This window comes from Physella acuta, unplaced genomic scaffold (assembly GCF_028476545.2).
Source record: "Physella acuta isolate Inbredline_101_S28 unplaced genomic scaffold, ASM2847654v3 ptg000355l, whole genome shotgun sequence".
Classification (NCBI taxonomy): domain Eukaryota; kingdom Metazoa; phylum Mollusca; class Gastropoda; family Physidae; genus Physella; species Physella acuta.
In genome coordinates, this window is record NW_026731874.1 from 83,228 (window position 1) to 103,563 (window position 20,336).

The 20,336-nt window shown below is 43.2% G+C and overlaps 1 protein-coding gene across 1 annotated transcript; it reads left to right on the forward strand.

The window, feature by feature from the left end:
- The first annotated feature begins 1,090 nt into the window (after positions 1-1,090).
- Positions 1,091-12,679, forward strand: LOC131941290 (protein slit). The gene is made up of 7 exons (XM_059300469.1): positions 1,091-1,122; positions 1,232-1,815; positions 3,213-4,848; positions 5,633-5,762; positions 7,048-7,263; positions 8,210-8,378; positions 12,265-12,679. The coding sequence occupies exons 2-7, from the start codon at positions 1,240-1,242 to the stop codon at positions 12,457-12,459; spliced, it is 2,922 nt and encodes a 973-aa protein (XP_059156452.1). The 5' UTR covers positions 1,091-1,122; positions 1,232-1,239; the 3' UTR covers positions 12,460-12,679.
- The last annotated feature ends 7,657 nt before the right edge of the window (positions 12,680-20,336 follow it).

Sequence of the window (20,336 nt, forward strand, 5' to 3'; positions counted from 1 at the left end):
TGAGTTGAATTTCTTTTTAAATTACCTCCCTTGGCAAAATTATAAAAGATTTTAATTAATTAGCTGTTTTTTTACCCTACTGTTATTAAAATGTATCCAATTTTTCTAGTAGTCTAAGCGAAAGTATTATTTGACATTGATCCATTTAATATTTGTTAGCAATATGCGTTTGTTTAATATTTTATTTACGTTATGCGAAAGAGTTAAAAACAGTGACAACTATACAATTTTTTTAGTCGTTATGTAAATAAACCCTATTTATTTATTTATAATAATATGTCATCGCGATGCAAGTAAAAAGCACATGGGGTGTGTTCACTTTTATTGCTCTAAAATCTATAGCGATGACGAAAGGAAGGACTGACACACCACCACCAGCGTTATATTATATGGGTAGGAGGTAATGACAGGTGGTATTTATATTTGTGTCAATTTCTAAATATACTAATAAATCAGGAGTAATTTCCTTACACTTTTCGAATATTCGTATAAACACTAAAGGGGATTGCAAATCCAGTTCAATTGGGCCATAGACATGTTGTAAATCGATTTTAAAATATTTTAATTTTTAAATAGAAAACAAAACGCGTAGAAAAAAGAATTGCGCACCAAATGAACAGCTAATAAAATAATGTGTGTACATTAGTACTTTATAAAGTAAACGTTGATTAATTTTTGAAAGTTAATGAATCATCTAATTAAGTAATGGTTTTTGGAGAAATAAGAAATAGCGTTAAGTACTACATGCAGTCACCGGAAATTCAATAAAAATTTCATTGAATCCAGAGAATAAGATATTTTACTTCCATATGAAACTTCGTCTACCTAACCGAAACAGTAATCAAATTATAGGTTCTTTGAGAAACCAAAAGTAGAAAAAGTGCCACTTCCGGTTACCGGAAATCGCTGAAATTGATAGAAAAATACATATTTGATATAATTCTTACATATATATATATATATATATATATATATATATATATATATATATATATATTCTTACATACATACCTAGCTGAAACGGTACACAAGTTACCTTGTTCACAGACAGAGAGAGACAGACAAACAGACAGACAAACAGACGGACGGACGGACGGACGGACGGACTGACGGATTATCGAGGTATATGAACCTTTTGATTTTAAATTTTTGCACGATTACAATATTTCCTCTATACTCCGTATACGAAAGTAAAAACTAAAACTGATAATTTGATTATTTCTAAATATAGCAGTACAGATGATGTCTTCGCACAGCGCTACTATGCAACCCAAATTCTTCCGTCTGGCTTTGGTCTTGTACTGGGCAAACCTTACAACCCAAGCCACCACATCACACGGGTCTAACCTAACAACCACATCACACGGGTCCAACCTAACAACCACACCACACGGGTCCAACCTAACAACCACATCACACGGGTCCAACCTAACAACCACATCACACGGGTCCAACATAACCACATCACACGGGTCCAACATAATAACCCAACTTACTACATCTCACAATAATCCACCATCCGTTACCACAACAAACCACACCATTCCTCCAGCCCCACCTACTGCCCCACCCCCTTTCCCGATGACACGTGACTCTGGCTTGTGCCAAGAGGTGCCTGACACCACCTACAATGGCCGCCTGATCAACTGCACGGGCCGGGGACTAACCAGGGTTGACCAGTCGATGTTTGCCCCGGACACAACCAGTCTGATCCTAGACGGCAACAACCTCACAGCCCTCCACAACAGCAGCTTGTCCAGGCTGACCAGGCTACGCTTTCTGAGCATCAGGTACAGCAACGTCCAGGGTATACAGGTCAGTAGGTCAGACATACAGGTCAGTAGGTCAGGTATACAGGTCAGTAGGTCAGGCATACAGGTCAGTAGGTCAGGCGACCAGGTCAGTAGGTCAGGCATACAGGTCAGTAGGTCAGACATACAGGTCAATAGGTCAGGTATACAGGTCAGTAGGTCAGGCATACAGGTCAGTAGGTCAGGCGACCAGGTCAGTAGGTCAGGTATACAGGTCAGTAGGTCAGGCGACCAGGTCAGTAGGTCAGGCATACAGGTCAGTAGGTCAGGCATACAGGGTAGGTAGGTCAGGTATACAGGTCAGTAGGTCAGGCATACAGGGTAGGTAGGTCAGGCATACAGTTCAGTAGGTCAGGCATACAGGTCAGTAGGTCAGGCATACAGGGTAGGTAGGTCAGGCATACATGTCATTAAGTCAGGCATACAGGTTAGGAGGTCAGACATACAGGTCAGTAGGTCAGGCGACCAGGTCAGTAGGTCAGGTATACAGGTCAGTAGGTCAGACATACAGGTTAAGAGGTCAGACATACAGGTCAGTAGGTCAGGTTTAGAGGAAAGTAGGTCAGTCATAATGGTGAGTAGGTCATGCATACAGGTGTTCCGGAAGCGACACTGGTTTTATCGGGCACCCCGGGGCATATGTCTACGACCTCTTAAACTTATGAACCGCGGTGACCCTGTCACCAGATGCGGGATCCTGTCACTTGAAGTGGGATCCTTTCACCTGATGTGGGATCCTGTCACCAGATGCGTGATCCTGTCACCAGATGTGGGATCCTGTCACCTGATGTGGGATCCTGTCACCTGATGTGGGATCCTGTCACCTGATGTGGGATCCTGTCACCTGATGCGGGATCCTGTCACCTGATGCGTGATCCTGTCACCTGATGCGGGATCCTGTCACCTGATGTGTGATCCTGTCACCTGATGCGTGATCCTGTCACCTGATGCGTGATCCTGTCACCTGATGCGTGATCCTGTCACCTGATGCGGGATCCTGTCACCTGATGCGTGATCCTGTCACCTGATGCGTGATCCTGTCACCTGATGCGGGATCCTGTCACCTGATGCGTGATCCTGTCACCTGATGCGGGATCCTGTCACCTGATGTGGGATCCTTTCACCTGATGCTGGTGCCTGTCACCTGATGCGTGATCCTGTCACCTGATGCGTGATCCTGTCACCTGATGCGTGATCCTGTCACCTGATGCGTGATCCTGTCACCTGATGCGTGATCCTGTCACCTGATGTGGGATCCTTTCACCTGATGCTGGTGCCTGTCACCTGATGCGTGATCCTGTCACCTGATGCGTGATCCTGATACTTGACCCTGCAAGTTGAACAGCTGTCTATGTCTTAGCTTGTGTATGTTGACCTGGGTTTTCACATATATGTTGACAGGTAGATTTCCTCTTTGGACTCAGCCAGCTTGAGCACCTGGACTTGGAGGGGAACTCTCTTCCCTTGCACCAGTGCGCATTCCCTCGCGACCTGTTCCGCAACACCCCTAGTCTCAGACGACTGTACATTGCCTTCAACACGAGAAACAAATATGGCGACTGGGAGAAAACTTGCACTGACGTCAAGACGATGGAGTACTGCAACGAGACGTCATCACAGTACCCTGAGTATCTGGACATCTTCGAGGCGACCCCTAGACTGGAGGCCCTCTCGCTGGACTCCCTCCCACAGCTGTGTCTGGGCGCGGAGTTCGCCAAGCTTCCCGCCCTGACGAATCTCACGCTTTACTGCGCCTCAGTGGAGCAGGCTTTCAACTCCAGCCTCGTCGGTCTGCAGAAAGTTAGCCTCAGGCGCCTAGAGCTGGTCCAGTTCTCCAACATCATCTTCTCCTTCCTGCCAGAAAACATCTTCCAGCCCGTCCAGTCACTAGAGGAGCTGGTCATCAACAAGTGTCAGGTGGGTAACCACAACACACTGAAAACTCTCTGGCCATTTGTTAACGGTACGCTTCGAGTCCTCAAACTGAACGATACGAAATATTCGCGCTACAGTGAGTCCCCCGCCGTCACGCTAAAGGACGGCATCCTGACCAGGCGGGCCACGGAGGCGCTGGTTAACATCTGCCTGCACACAGTTGCGCTGTCCAACAACAAGATCTTCGCCATCGAGCCCGAGGCTTTCATCAGCGAGACGTGGGAGCGCTGCCTACAGACTCTTGACCTGTCGGGCAACCAGCTGGGCCTGTCCTCCTGGCGCGCCATCCTCTTTCAGCTGCATCTCTTGAGCTCCATGGAAGACATAACCTTGACCTCCCCACCATCGACCTACGACATGGTGCATCACGATTTTTCTTCTATAACCAATGAAACAAGCGAGCAGATCAACTCGATTGCTAACGGTGTCATATCACCCGAGACAGCCACTCCATCACCTCGCCCCATCGCTTGGATCCGCTTCCCACCAAAGGTGCGCTACGTCCGCATCTCTTACCTGACGGTGCAGTCCTTCATCCAGTTCCGGTGCACATGGCGTCTGGTGGACGCTGGCCACGTGCGAGCCATTTACGCCGTCAACATCCCCTTCTTCCTCTACAGCCGGGGCCGTCTGCTGGGCCTGGAGAACCTGCAGATCTTTGACGTCACAGGCTCGATGATGGACGTCGAGGAATATTTTTACGACGATTTTCCAGGCATTGAAGTTTTGGTGATGAGCGCTATCCTGCCAGTTGACTACTTCAACACCGTGGTTCCGCTTGAGCGACTGCTACGGAACATGAGCAAGCTGCGTTACCTTGACCTCTCGAACAACCAGCTCAACTCCATACCCAGACACGCCTTCCGAGCTAACGCGGAGCTCAGGTACCTGATCCTGAGCAAAAATCGCTTCTCGTCCATTCCATTTGATGTCCAGGACTCACCTCACCTCACCCTGCTGGACCTGTCCGACAACGCCATCTTGCATCTGACGGAGCGGGAGATGTGGGTCCTGGAGCGGCAGTTGGACCGTGTCGGGCAGTTTACACTCAGGCTGTCGGGCAACGGCATCGTCTGCTTGTGTTCAACCATCAAATTTGTCGGTAGGTACTTCAGCAAACATCACAACTTCAACATCAGCAAACATCACAACTTCAACATCAGCAAACATCACAACTTCAACATCAGCAAACATCACAACTTCAACATCAGCAAACATCACAACTTCAACATCAGCAAACATCACAACTTCAACATCAGCAAACATCACAACCTCAACATCAGCAAACATCACAACTTCAACATCAGCAAACATCACAACTTCAACATCAGCAAACATCACAACCTCAACATCAGCAAACATCACAACTTCAACATCAGCAAACATCACAACTTCAACATCAGCAAACATCACAACTTCAACATCAGCAAACATAACAACTTCAACATCAGCAAACATCACAACTTCAACATCAGGAAACATCACAACTTCAACATCAGCAAACATCACAACTTCAACATCAGCAAACATCACAACTTCAACATCAGCAAACATCACAACTTCAACATCAGCAAACATCACAACTTCAACATCAGCAAACATCACAACTTCAACATCAGCAAACATCACAACTTCAACATCAGCAAACATCACAACTTCAACATCAGCAAACATCACAACTTCAACATCAGCAAACATCACAACTTCAACATCAGCAAACATCACAACTTCAACATCAGCAAACATCACAACTTCAACATCAGCAAACACCAAACCATCATCACACAAACCGTTGAACGCGTCTGTAGGTACATTAGCAACGACCAGCAGATCAACACACGTACACCATGTTCCATCTGACTCGCCCTTGACCTTTCTATCGCCAGCCTGGTTGCAGCTGACCAATGTCCGGCTGGACAGGGGTGGGAACTACACCTGCACATCACAGAGCGGGAAGATCAAGGCGGTGGCCGAGATGCATGACGTCATGGCCCTATGGAGGCCGTGTGTGGGCAGGTAGCAAACTTTGAACCCTAACAATGACAGCTGTCACAACTACATAACAACAAATTAATAATAAATACATAAAAACATTTATAATTACAAGCTTTTATAAATGCACTAAAAAGAAGAAAATAATACAATTTGTATGAAATATAAAATAACTTTTAAAAATATATTAAATCTGCGGTTACTTTAAATATAAAAAAAAGTTTACTTTCTTTAAATATATTAATGCACTATTTATATCACTATAAATAAAAGCGTTGGACTAGAATAATCTAATATATAAAGTTGAAAATTCTGTATGTATGTAATTATGTTTGTTGTGGATTACAAAGGAATATAAGAAAATACGATAGGTCCATGGATTCAAAAGTTAGATAATTAAAGTACTCATGGTCTGAATGCATGGTGTTGTGAAATAATTTTCATTTTTCAAACTGATAGTAATAATTGTCGGCATGCTCATAAAGCAACATTAAAAAAAAAACATCTTTTACAAAAATTCTAATTATGTCTGAAAATTATTTATATTTAGTCCTGTAGCACTTACTTCCCTTTGATAAATTAGGAAAACACAATTACTTCCCTTTAAAGGCATTAAATCGGGTGGAAAAGAATTTACTTTTTATTACTTTGTTTTGGCGTTGGGAAAAAAAAAAGAATTACATAATTAGCACGGATTAATCAAACGCATATGGTAGGTATTTTTAATTCTGCATTTTTATTTATTTCATACACTGAACGTACTGTTTACTAATTATTGTTTCAATCAAAGACATTTGACGTAAAAAAAACATCTTTATTCGGGAACGGGAATTCCCGCAGGTTATTATTTGTGCTTTTCTTTGCGCATTCGTTTTTGTCTGCCTTTTTTTTTTGCGCACGAAGGGGAATTCGTTTTGGTCGGTCGCACCAGAAAGCTCTTTTATAGACACCTGCACCAAACTAAAAGAAGACATACAATTTTATATATTAGATTAATATTTTTAATTAGAGACGGGTGAGGAGGGTTGGGGGCGTATGGTATAGGACATGTTCGGCTGCATCTCTTAAAATTGTCTATCAGCATTTGTACATGCCAGACGTAATTTTTATACAGCGTGTCTGACACTGGGCCATAAATGTGGTCAATAAAGGGGGGGGGGGAAAGAGACGACTGTTAGAGTTAGTCAACAGGGGCTGTAATTGTCAGTGCTGGTGAACAAGAGGCTGTAACTGTCAGTGTTTGATGGAGGAGCGGTGGTTGCTGACGAGGAATTTTGGTCTAATTTTAGCTTTCAATTTTGTTTTACAGCTTATCACTAACAACAGCCATAGGCCTCGCATCCACCGTGGCTTTGACCTTCTTATCGATGTACCTGGGCTGGAGGTTTAAAACCTCTTTGATGGCCTACTTTCTGCAACTGGTGGCGCCTCAGTTTAGACAGATGAGGCCTGGAGACTACGAGTACCAGGTCTTTGTAGGCTACGCTGACGATGACTTTAACTTTGTCAAGGACACACTAGCCAGGTAAGATTAAGTTGGGACACACTGGCCAGGTAAGATTAAGTTGGGACACACTAGCCAGGTAAGATTAGGTTGGGACACACTGGCCAGGTTAGATTAAGTTGGGACACACTAGCCAGGTAAGATTAAGTTGGAACACACTGGCCAGGTAAGATTAAGTTGGGACACACTAGCCAGGTAAGATTAAATTGGGACACACTGGCCAGGTAAGATTAAGTTGGGACACACTAGCCAGGTAAGATTAAGTTGGGACACACTGGCCAGGTAAGATTAAATTGGGACACACTGGCCAGGTAAGATTAAGTTGGGACACACTAGCCAGGTAAGATTAAGTTGGGACACACTGGCCAGGTAAGATTAAATTGGGACACACTGGCCAGGTAAGATTAAGTTGGGACACACTAGCCAGGTAAGATTAAGTTGGGACACACTGGCCAGGTAAGATTAAGTTGGGACACACTAGCCAGGTAAGATTAAGTTGGGACACACTGGCCAGGTAAGATTAAGTTGGGACACACTGGCCAGGTAAGATTAAGTTGGGACACACTAGCCAGGTAAGATTAAGTTTTGACACACTGGCCAGGTAAGATTAAGTTTTGACACACTGGCCAGGTAAGATTAAGTTGGGACACACTAGTCAGGTAAGATTAAGTTGGGACACACTGGCCAGGTAAGATTAAGTTGGGACACACTAGCCAGGTAAGATTAAGTTGGGACACACTGGCCAGGTAAGATTAAGTTGGGACACACTGGCCAGGTAAGATTAAGTTGGGACACACTGGCCAGGTAAGATTAAGTTGGGACACACTAGCCAGGTAAGATTAAGTTTGGACACACTGGCCAGGTAAGATTAAGTTGTGACACACTGGCCAGGTAAGATTAAGTTTTGGCAAACTGGCCAGATAAAATTAAGTTGGGCACACTGTGAGGATGTGACGTCATTCCGCAGGTTTCTGGAGGATGATATGCAGGTGAAGACGTTCCTCCACCAACGTGACCTTGGCATTGGCTACGCTGACCAGTTGTTCTACGACGCCATTCAGGCGAGCTGGCGAGTTTTGCTTGTCCTGACCGATACATTTCTCCGGAGATACGATATGGCCAATATCTTGATGAAGGTAGGTCAGTAGGAGGGTCTGGTCAGTGGGAGGGTCAGGTCAGTGGGAGGGTCAGGTCAGTGGGGTCAGGTCAGTGGGGTCAGGTCAGTGGGGTCAGGTCAGTGGGGTCAGGTCAGTGGGGTCAGGTCAGTGGGGTCAGATCAGTGGGGTCAGGTCAGTGGGGTCAGATCAGTGGGGTCAGGTCAGTGGGGTCAGATCAGTGGGGTCAGGTCAGTGGGGTCAGGTCAGTGGGGTCAGATCAGTGGGGTCAGGTCAGTGGGAGGGTCAGGTCAGTAGGAGGGTCAGTTCAGTGGGGTCAGATCAGCGGGGTCAGGTCAGTGGGGTCAGGTCAGTGGGAGGGTCTGGTCAGTGGGGTCAGGTCAGTGGGAGGGTCTGGTCAGTGGGGTCAGGTCAGTGGGGTCAGGTCAGTGGGGTCAGGTCAGTGGGAGGGTCTGGTCAGTGGGGTCAGGTCAGTGGGAGGGTCTGGTCAGTGGGGTCAGGTCAGTGGGGTCAGGTCAGTGGGAGGGTCAGGTCAGTGGGGTCAGGTCAGTGGGGTCAGGTCAGTGGGGTCAGATCAGTGGGGTCAGGTCAGTGGGGTCAGATCAGTGGGGTCAGGTCAGTGGGGTCAGGTCAGTGGGGTCAGATCAGTGGGGTCAGGTCAGTGGGAGGGTCAGGTCAGTAGGAGGGTCAGTTCAGTGGGGTCAGATCAGCGGGGTCAGGTCAGTGGGGTCAGGTCAGTGGGAGGGTCTGGTCAGTGGGGTCAGGTCAGTGGGAGGGTCTGGTCAGTGGGGTCAGGTCAGTGGGAGGGTCTGGTCAGTGGGGTCAGGTCAGTGGGAGGGTCAGGTCAGTGGGGTCAGGTCAGTGGGGTCAGGTCAGTGGGGTCAGGTCAGTGGGAGGGTCTGGTCAGTGGGGTCAGGTCAGTGGGAGGGTCAGGTCAGTGGGGTCAGGTCAGTGGGGTCAGGTCAGTAGGGTCAGGTCAGTGGGGTCAGGTCAGTGGGAGGGTCAGGTCAGTGGGGTCAGGTCAGTGGGGTCAGGTCAGTGGGGTCAGATCAGTGGGGTCAGGTCAGTGGGGTCAGATCAGTGGGGTCAGGTCAGTGGGAGGGTCAGGTCAGTGGGGTCAGGTCAGTGGGGTCAGGTCAGTGGGGTCAGATCAGTGGGGTCAGGTCAGTGGGGTCAGATCAGTGGGGTCAGGTCAGTGGGAGGGTCAGGTCAGTGGGGTCAGGTCAGTGGGGTCAGGTCAGTGGGAGGGTCAGGTCAGTGGGAGGGTCAGTTCAGTGGGGTCAGGTCAGTGGGAGGGTCTGGTCAGTGGGGTCAGGTCAGTGGGAGGGTCTGGTCAGTGGGGTCAGGTCAGTGGGAGGGTCTGGTCAGTGGGGTCAGGTCAGTGGGAGGGTCTGGTCAGTGGGGTCAGGTCAGTGGGGTCAGATCAGTGGGGTCAGGTCAGTGGGGTCAGGTCAGTGGGGTCAGGTCAGTGGGGTCAGGTCAGTGGGGTCAGGTCAGTGGGGTCAGATCAGTGGGGTCAGATCAGTGGGGTCAGGTCAGTGGGAGGGTCTGGTCAGTGGGAGGGTCAGTGGGGTCAAGTTAGTGGGGATCAGGTCAGTAGGAGGGTCAGGTCAGTGGGGGTCATGTCAGTGGGGTCAGGTAAGTGGGGTCAGGTTAATGGGATCAGGTCAGTGGGGTCAGGTCAGTGGGAGGGTCAGGTTAGTGGGGGTCATGTCAGTGGGATCAGGTCAGTGGGGTCAGGTTAGTGGGGTCAGGTTAGTGGGGGTCAGGTTAGTGGGATCAGGTCAGTGGGGTCAGGTCAGTGGGGTCAAGTTAGTGGGGGTCAGGTCAGTGGGGTCAAGTTAGCGGGGGTCAGGTCAGTGGGCTTAAGTCAATTGGGTCAAGTTAGTGGGGTTAAGTTAGTGGGGTCAGGGCAGTGGGGTTTAATTTAGTGGGGATCAAGTTAAGTGAGTAAGGGTCATGTTAATGGGGGTGGTGGTGGTTCAGGTCAATGGAAACAGGTCAGTGGGAGTCAAATTATTGAGTTTAACTTCTGATTGGGTTAGATCAAATTGGGTCAGGCCAATTTCTGATGGGGTTAGATCAAATTGGGTCAGGCCAATTTCTGATGGGGTTAGATCAAATTGGGTCAGGCCAATTTCTGATGGGGTTAGATCAAATTGGATCAGGCCAATTTCTGATGGGGTTAGATCAAATTGGGTCAGGCCAATTTCTGATGGGGTTAGATCAAATTGGGTCAGGCCAATTTCTGATGGGGTTAGATCAAAATGGGTCAGGCCAATTTCTGATGGGGTTAGATCAAATTGGGTCAGGTCAATTTCTGATGGGGTTAGATCAAATTGGGTCAGGCCAATTTCTGATGGGGTTTGATCAAACTGGGTCAGGCCAATGAGGGGCCAGGAGCATGGGAGTACGCTACCATTGTATTTCTCATGTCCAATGTTTCAGTTCGCTACCATTGTATTTCTCGTGTCGAATGCTTCAGTACGCTACCATTGTATTTCTCGTGTCGAATGCTTCAGTACGCTACCATTGTATTTCTCGTGTCGAATGCTTCAGTACGCTACCATTGTATTTCTCGTGTCGCTACCATTGTATCTCTCATGTCCAATGTTTCAGTTCGCTACCATTGTATTTCTCTTGTCGAATGCTTCAGTACGCTACCATTGTATTTCTCGTGTCGAATGCTTCAGTACCCTACCATTGTATTTCTCGTGACGCTAGCATTGTATCACTCTTGTCGAATGCTTCAGTACGCTACCATTGTATTTCTCTTGTCGCTACCATTGTATTTCTCATGTCGCTACCATTGTATTTCTCGTGTCGAATGCTTCAGTACGCTACCATTGTATTTCTCGTGTCGCTACCATTGTATTTCTCATGTCCAATGTTTCAGTACGCTACCATTGTATTTCTCATGTCCAATGTTTCAGTACGCTACCATTGTATTTCTCATGTCAAATGTACGCTACCATTGTATTTCTCGTGTCGCTACCATTGTATTTCTCATGTCCAATGTTTCAGTTCGCTACCATTGTATTTCTCATGTCAAATGTTCCAGTACGCTACCATTGTATTTCTCATGTCAAATGTACGCTACCATTGTATTTCTCGTGTCGCTACCATTGTATTTCTCATGTCCAATGTTTCAGTACGCTACCATTGTATTTCTCATGTCAAATGTACGCTACCATTGTATTTCTCGTGTCGCTACCATTGTATTTCTCATGTCCAATGTTTCAGTTCGCTACCATTGTATTTCTCATGTCAAATGTTTCAGTACGCTACCATTGTATTTCTCATGTCAAATGTTTCAGTACGCTACCATTGTATTTCTCTTGTCCGCTACCATTTTATCTCTCGTGTCGAATGTTCCAGTACGCTACCATTTTATCTCTCGTGTCGAATGTTCCAGTACGCTACCATTTTATCTCTCGTGTCGAATGTTCCAGTACGCTACCATTGTATTTCTCATGTCAAATGTTTCAGTACGCTACCATTGTATTTCTCATGTCAAATGTTTCAGTACGCTACCATTGTATTTCTCTTGTCCGCTACCATTTTATCTCTCGTGTCGAATGTTCCAGTACGCTACCATTTTATCTCTCGTGTCGAATGTTCCAGTACGCTACCATTTTATCTCTCGTGTCGAATGTTCCAGTACGCTACCATTTTATCTCTCGTGTCGAATGTTCCAGTACGCTACCATTTTATCTCTCGTGTCGAATGTTCCAGTACGCTACCATTTTATCTCTCGTGTCGAATGTTCCAGTACGCTACCATTGTATTTCTCATGTCAAATGTTTCAGTACGCTACCATTGTATTTCTCATGTCAAATGTTTCAGTACGCTACCATTGTATTTCTCTTGTCCGCTACCATTTTATCTCTCGTGTCGAATGTTCCAGTACGCGAGCCTCTCGGTGAGTGTTGTGAACCAGGGGCGTGTCTTTGTCCTGCTGGAACGGTCCCAGATCCCAAAGGTCCCAAGTTTTCTGTTGGACGTGCTGGACGACACCAAGATCGTTATACTTGATGACGTCAACAGACCCTTGAACTACGAGCAGAAGCAGAGCATTCGGAGATGTCTGGAGCCAATCTAGGTGTCAGGGTGTGTGTCTATGGGGGGGGGGGGTATTGTCTATGGGGGTCTGGGCGTATGTCTACCTGTGTGTGATTGTAGGGTTTAAGTGTGTGTTTGTGTTTAAGTGTGTTTAAGTGTCTGTGTGTGATTGTGTGGTTTTAAGTGTGTGCCCGATTGTGGGTGTTTAGTTTTAAAGTACAAGCTTTTTTAAAAACACTGACTTCGATTTTCTAGTTTGCTTTTTTTTGTTCAAGTTTAAGTTAGATACTTTTGACTAAACACAGAGGCGTTGGTCAAACTGAGCTGTTAGCTCACAAAACTTGGGCGGAACATCTGCACTCAGCTCCCGACTTAGGCCTCTTCACGTCACATTGCCTTAATGACATTCTTAACTGGGAGTTCCCGACTATAAATCCCCCAAAATTTCCAGCTCTTTAACAAGCGACGTCACATCCTGTTTACAACTTGTAATCTCCGGCTGAGCAGAGCTGACGTCACATCCTGTTTGTGCCAGCTACATTACTCATTGGGATTTGTGCCGGTGAGGACAAGCCTTGGGGATTTGTGCCGGCAATATTTGTATTGAGATTTGTGCCGGCAATATTTGTATTGAGATTTGTGCCGGCAATATTTGTATTGAGATTTGTGCCGGCAATATTTGTATTGAGATTTGCGCCGAGAAGAAAACAAAGATTTGGCATATGACGGGTACTTGTCATTAGTAAGTGTTGAGGTCAAGTAGTGACCAATTAGTCAGATGTAAGTGTAAGTGTTTCCGGAAGCGACAAGTTGAGTTGTTTAATAGGAGCATCAACTTGAAATATCAAGTCACAAGTCAGGAAAAATAGGCCAAGTCACAAGTCATGAGACGTTAATAATAATTTAATTATATATATATATATATATATATATATATATATATATATATATATATATATATATATATATATATATATATATATATATATATATATATATAATGGGTTCCACTTAACTTTCTCGTATAATTTTAAACAACAATAAAGGTGCAATCCGGGAATAGAAGTGTTCAAGTTTCTGACAAAACCGCTATTTTTTTTTTCGAGGAAAAAATAACACGCTTCATGAGAATATGATGAAAAAAATTATCCAATTCTGAAGGTTTTTGAGAAATCGGAAATAGAATAAGTACCACTTCAGATTTAACGAAAATTGCTTCAAGTTGAAAGAAAACTACAAATAAGATATAATTTGTTACACTTTCAAGGTTTTTTAATGTGTGCTGTACGACAAATAAAATTTAAAGCCAATAGTTTTATACTTATTAGAGGGATTGTGTTTTTATTTTCTTGGCATCTCTTGGGGGTAAGGGGGGGGGGGGGGGGGCTGGATATGCCATAACAAATAACATACTGATATTCAGTGTTGACAGCTGCAAGAGTTTTTGCCTTTAATTGGCCCTTCCGAAATTGAATTGTTTGTTTTCGCAGAAACCTGCCCTGGTATATTTTCATTAGCTCCCGAAAGTTTAATGGCGATCGGATGAAAGGTTTAGTAATGCATAAAGGACAAACCCACAAATAAACATACTTTGAATGTATACACATAGATTGCACTGTGTTAATAGTCCGACAAGAAAAGATACGTTTCAATTACACACCAAATACAAAATCAAATGTTGGAGTTGTGAACACACTTCACAGCTATGCCATTCCAAAGAAACGTCTGAAATGTAATCATAGAGGGGCAATATAAAGGTAAGGTGAGACAACCATTTGGTTTGGGGGGGGGGGGGGGGAGGGGATACTAGGTCAGGATATGTGTGTTTCCGTGAATTTCAACCTAAAGTCTCGGTGAGCATCAGCGGACTGTTATTTACCAAGCTACACATCGCTAATAGTACACATGCCATAGCATGCAGTGCAAGCGAGTTGATAGAACTAGTAGACAGAGAGTACATCGACAACTTATGACATGGAAGTTAATGCAGAGAAGACGGAGTTCATTACCAACAACCTATATGGTACAGTGCGGACATAAGGGTAAATTGCAAAAGTTTGGAGGAGATTTACACCTTCAAGTACCGTGTCGCCATCCTATCAGGGAACAAAGCAAGAAGTACTTGCAAGAACTGCCCAAACAACCGCAGCATTCAGTAAGTTAATGAGCATTTTGGCGTGGCAAAAAGATCTCTCTTGGCACAAAACTTGTGTGGTTGCTGGTCATGTCTTCCTGTATGGATGTGAGGCACGGACCCTCCATGTAGGCGCCCTGAAAATCTGATGTTTACACAGACTGCAAGATATACAATACAGAGGTCACATGACACATGAAGAGGTTCTTGATCAACAATGGGTATGGTCCATTTGATACTTGTTTGAGTAAAAACAAAACAACCGAGATGGTAAGGGCGTGCCACACAAGCCAAGGGTAAATCAAAAACTTGAATGCGGGACACGGTGCCAGAAGGCAGAAGACACGTAAAGACAAAATGGAAGACACCGAGCTGTGGACTGGATGACACCTAGGCGTGAATTGGGCTTCCCGTTGTAGAATTACTTCAAGCAGCAGACGACCGAGCAGAAGACCGAGCAGAAGACCGAGAAAGAGGGCAGAAAATAATCAGAAAATTGACTATGATGTCCCAAGATCCAGGGGTTAAAGGAAGGGCGGATCACTGAGCTACTATACTACCGTCTCATCGACACTGTTTTCTGTCTCATCTACACTGTTCCATCTTGCCCTCTCCCAACCGTTTGAACCTAATCTCAGAAACTAATGGTTCTGTCTTTAGGCTTCTCGGTACTTCTTCCTTAATTTAATTCACAGGTCAGTACGGTGTGTGTGTGTATGTGTGTGTGTGTGTAGGGGGGGGGGGCTCAGTGTGAACATGGCGTCAGTTTTTAGATGGCTGTAATAATATCTAGACATAAATATACATATGTACTGATTCAGAAATATATTTTAGTAAGTTACAGTTGTGTTATGACAGTAAAAACATTTTAACAGAGGCATCAGGGCGGGGTGAGGAGGGGAGGGTATTATCTCCAACTCCACATCTTGCCAACGCCACTGGCCGACACAAACGAAGATCTACTTTTCTTGCATTTCGTGAGAAAAATTCTTTGATTATAGCATCATAGTCCTAATTGGAGGCAATGCCTTTTTCTATCGACAGAATCGACAGGCCGCAGAGCATGTCTTGGGACATCGTTGATACATGTTCCACATTTCCCGGATCGTATATATCGTTTACGATAAATGGGAATGAACTATTTTCGTCAGAATCATTTTCAGAATGGCCGCTTGATTTGTCCCTACTGTCGAAGTTCGTGGGGTTTGCAGCTGACAATAAATGACTCGATGATTCATTATTACCGTCACCACCACAAATGTTAGTACTCATTGTATTCCTACTTGTTACGTTCTTCATTTGCGACATTGGAATCCACAACCAAATCAAAAAGTTTTTGTTGTTTAACGACTTTTTTTGGATAGTGTATGTACTTGTCCAAAGCGCCTGCTTGTGCTTTATCAAATTCTCTTAAATTGCGTTTCCTCGCTTTTGATGCACCTGATTTATACTTGTGAAATCTATCTCTGTCTCTTGTAGCCATGGTGTTGAGGAAAAATGGTGAAATCACTTTGTAGCAACGTTAAATCGGTCCACAGTGGCGGGCGATAGTATCGATATTTTCTCAATTTATCGAGTGTTAACAGTTGCATTCAAAGTGTGTGGATGCCGGGGAAAATAGCAAAACATTGATAGATTTCGGAATAAGCTCGAATCGTGAAAAACACTGTTTACTGCTATAGATATCCAAATGAAATGACTCTCAAATGTAATCACGGACGCTCAGTAGGGTGGAACATTGGGGTGGGTGACAGTTGGTGGGGTGAGGTAAAGGATAACTGTACATTTAAATCTATGGGATGCCAAAGCCTAAAAAAAATCAGTTCGGGTACTACGTTACTGGATCTCTGATCGCAGCCATTCAAGAGAAATTGCGTGTTTATAGAGCGTATTACATTACAGGTTAAGACCGCGTTCTCACAAGAGAAGGTAAATATCTATAATTATAAAGTGAACCATGTGACAGCCAGCTTCACCTTATTTATGAGTTTCGCGACGGCATGCTCGGACTGCCGATAATTTAGACGTTTGAGAAATCAGGAGAACTTTACCATAAAACAGTCTCGGCCCGATGTATCAAACAGTATAGACTTTATAATTTGTTTAGTATGCCTACACTATTTTAAAACAAGAATCACTATGGCCTTAACGATTATACTGAATATCCCTACAATTAATTAAAATAAACATGTGCTTAATCACTGTTAAAGTTTACCAAAATGAATATGGACATAATTACTGTATAAATGCCCTTCAAAAATATAAAAAATAAATACAAGTATAATGTATTTAAAGATGACCTGACAATATATAAAATGAATATGAACATAATTTCTGTTTGGATGCCTATCAAACGTATCGTGGTGAATAAGCATAATTACACAAAAGATGCCCATACAGTGTATAAATTATGATTTTAGGGATACATACTCTGGATGTCCGGGGCATGTCACCATCCGCTCTCCCCCCCCCCTCCTCTGCAAGCCATCATCAGGTCACTGACTGTTTACTACAGGCACCCCCGCCTGCTCACTAAAAAAAAACGTCTTCAACGGGCCGCGTTTTCCCTATTTTACCTCCCATGTCAGGTCGACCGCCATCTCCAGTCACCTCAGGACAAGTGCCAGCGATGTGTGACACTAATGTCTTTCTTTAGAATAACGATCTGTGGCAGTCCATGTTAACAAACTAATTCAGACAACAATGGCGGTGCTGAAGCGCGGGGCCCCTTTAAGCGCGGGGCCTGGGGCGACCGCCCCGTTTGCCAACCCCTAACGCCGGTTCTGCTTTTTACTATAAACATTTACAAGTTTAATTAAGCAGGTCAAAAGTTCGATAATCCAATTAAAACGTTTAGTAATTATGTTTACATTTAACTCCCTTTTGTAGGCAACTAATACAAAAAAAAAAAAACTTTTATAGCAAGAAGCTTTTAAAATAATCGAAAATAAGGAAATACAACTAATTTTCTTTCTTTCATAAAAGCTTTGGTCGTTTATGAGATCTTTTACATATTTCAGCGATCAAAGCTTTATGAAAAAAAAGGAAATTAGTTTTATTTCCTTATTTTCATTGCATTTAAAAGCTTATTGCTATACACTTAAAAAAAAATATTTATTTTATTTTCTACTTTTTAGTAATTCCTGATTTATGAAGACGACACGACTAAACTATTTGCCTTAAAACACCATCGGTAGCTCGCGATATCTGAAAAAAAAAACGTTTATCTGCCCCGTGAAATCTGCCGTCCATGACTATATTTTACAGACTACAGCATGTTCTTAATCTTTTTACCTCCCTTAAGTTTGAAACAGTTTAAAAACTTTATGATCTGCCCCTAATACCATAATAGCCTCAACTAAATCGACCGGCTCTACGATTGTAAATATCCCCTTGAACCAAAGCTCACCAGACTGTTAGGGTGATCGCCGGTGGCGTAGCTAGGTTTTTCGGGCCCCAATGTAAAAATTATCAGTGGGCCCTTTTGTCAGCCGTTAGGCTACAACGAAGTTTAACATTTAAGGGCAGCGAAGAAATAAACTGCTATTTACAATGGAGGGTTTCAAATAATATAAGTATTCTGTACATTTTGTATTTTATCCGTCCTGATTGTGTATTTATACTATATTATTATGTAGGCCTACAACGCCGTAGTTTTAAAAAAAACAAAACATGTAAAGTTAAAAAAAAATTCACAAAAAACGTTTTAATAACAAGCTTTTATGTAATAATGCACTAAAAAAAGAGAAAATAAATAATACACTACTAGTGGGTCACTTTAGTATCTATTGGATACCTTTACTAATATTTAGGAAGAGACCCACGCTTTTCTTTATAGTTATTTAAATAGTAGTGTATAATTTATTTTCTCCTTTTTAGTGCATTACTAGACTATCCGTCATCCGTTGGATAACTGTGGGTTTCGGGGGACATCCATAAAAAACATCACGTCTGTCACTCAGAGGCGTAGCGACCCTTCCCGGTGCCCGAGGACAAACTTTTCGATTTGAACCCCCCCCCCCCCCCGCAAGATTTCGATTTGCAACCCCCCCTTTCAAACTTTTGATGTACACTCCCTCCCCATCTCAAGATTTCGAATTGCACAACCCCCTCAAACTATCGATTTGCACCCCCCTCAACCATTCAATTTATTTTTCCAACCCATTTTGGCGCCCCCTAAGGTCGGCGCCCGGGGACATATGCCCCCCCCACCCCCCCCCCACTAAAAAATAAATTAAAAATTGAAAAAAAATTATCATTGACTTAGTGGTCTAGAACCTGTGCCACCCGCATGCAAGCCGAGTACACTAACAACTTAGCTATTAACTTTTTATCCTAATTTAATACTTTGAGTCTCCTTATGCAACTTGATTTACGCGCATTGATCTAGATCTAAGTCTAGATCTAGTAGTAGTAACTTTCAAATTAAATTTTATCTTTAATTAGCCAAACAATATTTATATAAACTAATGAAGGTTTGAAATTATCTAGATCTAGATAAAATTATCTAGATCTAGTTAGAAAACAAGGACTGTTCAAACTCCACCCCTACCACCCCAACTGAATGCCACTGCCTGTACAGTAAGAAAGGGCTGGGGGCCTTTTTGAAAATTTTGATTATTTCTATAATAAAAAAGCAGCTGGATTTCCATTTTTAAAAATTATTTAAATAAAACAAATATAAAAATTCCAATGTAACAGTTTCAATGTTCTTAGAGAGAGAAAAAAAAAAAAATCACACAAAACGTTTTAATAAAAGCTTTTTTTTGTACTAACGCACTAAAAAGTAGAAAATAAATGAGTTTCTTTAAATATATAGTAATACTCTACTATTTAAATAACTATAAAGAACAGCATGGGTCACTTTATTATCTATTTGATACCTTTACTAATATTTACGAGACCCACGCTTTTCTTTATAGTTATTTAAATAGTAGTGTATTACTATATATTTTAAGATAATCATTTATTTTCTACTTTTTAGTGCATTAGTATATAAAAGCTTGTTATTATAACAATTTTATGAAAAAAATTCCTTACTTTAAATTTTTAATGCAATAAATTTGCATGACTAAAAACCATTGCGCTCCTAATGAACGTTATTACGCGTGTCTAATAGTGCTGAATAGTTTGATGAAACAGCCTACTAATTTGGACACATTTTAATTCATACAAAATTATCTAGGCATCCAAATAAGTCAACTTCAATGTCATGTTGCATTGGCTTCATCTCTTGACCCCGTGTGCCAACTATGAGCCAAATCTATCATTATGAAGTGCCCGAATTTTTGCTCGGGCGTTTTGATCTAGTCAGATTGACTCGCGGCAGACTGACGAGGAAGTGAGTTTAATACAAGTTTGTAAAAAATGTCACAAAAAACGTTTTAATAACAAGCTTTTAGGTAATAATGCACTAAAAAGGAGAAAATAAATTATAGACTACTATTTAAATAACTGTATTTCTTTCTGATCAGTACATTATTTGTTCAGTGAAAGTTGTATTTTGTGTCATCCCCTCCCATTTGTCTAGCGGCGTTAATGAATGCACACATGATATTTAATCGACCTAATAATTCAAGCGAAAAACAAGAAAATAAAGTCTTCATATTTCGTTATTAAATGTGGTGTTATCACCACTTTGGCCGTTGATTGATGGATCTGTTATTGAAAATACTGAACACAAATGTCTTCCTCTCTAGATTGGTGTCACCTCCTTCCCTCGGGTGATAGCTTTAATAGTAACTTTTATCTATCGTAGATTACTAACTTAGCTGGATGTAGCA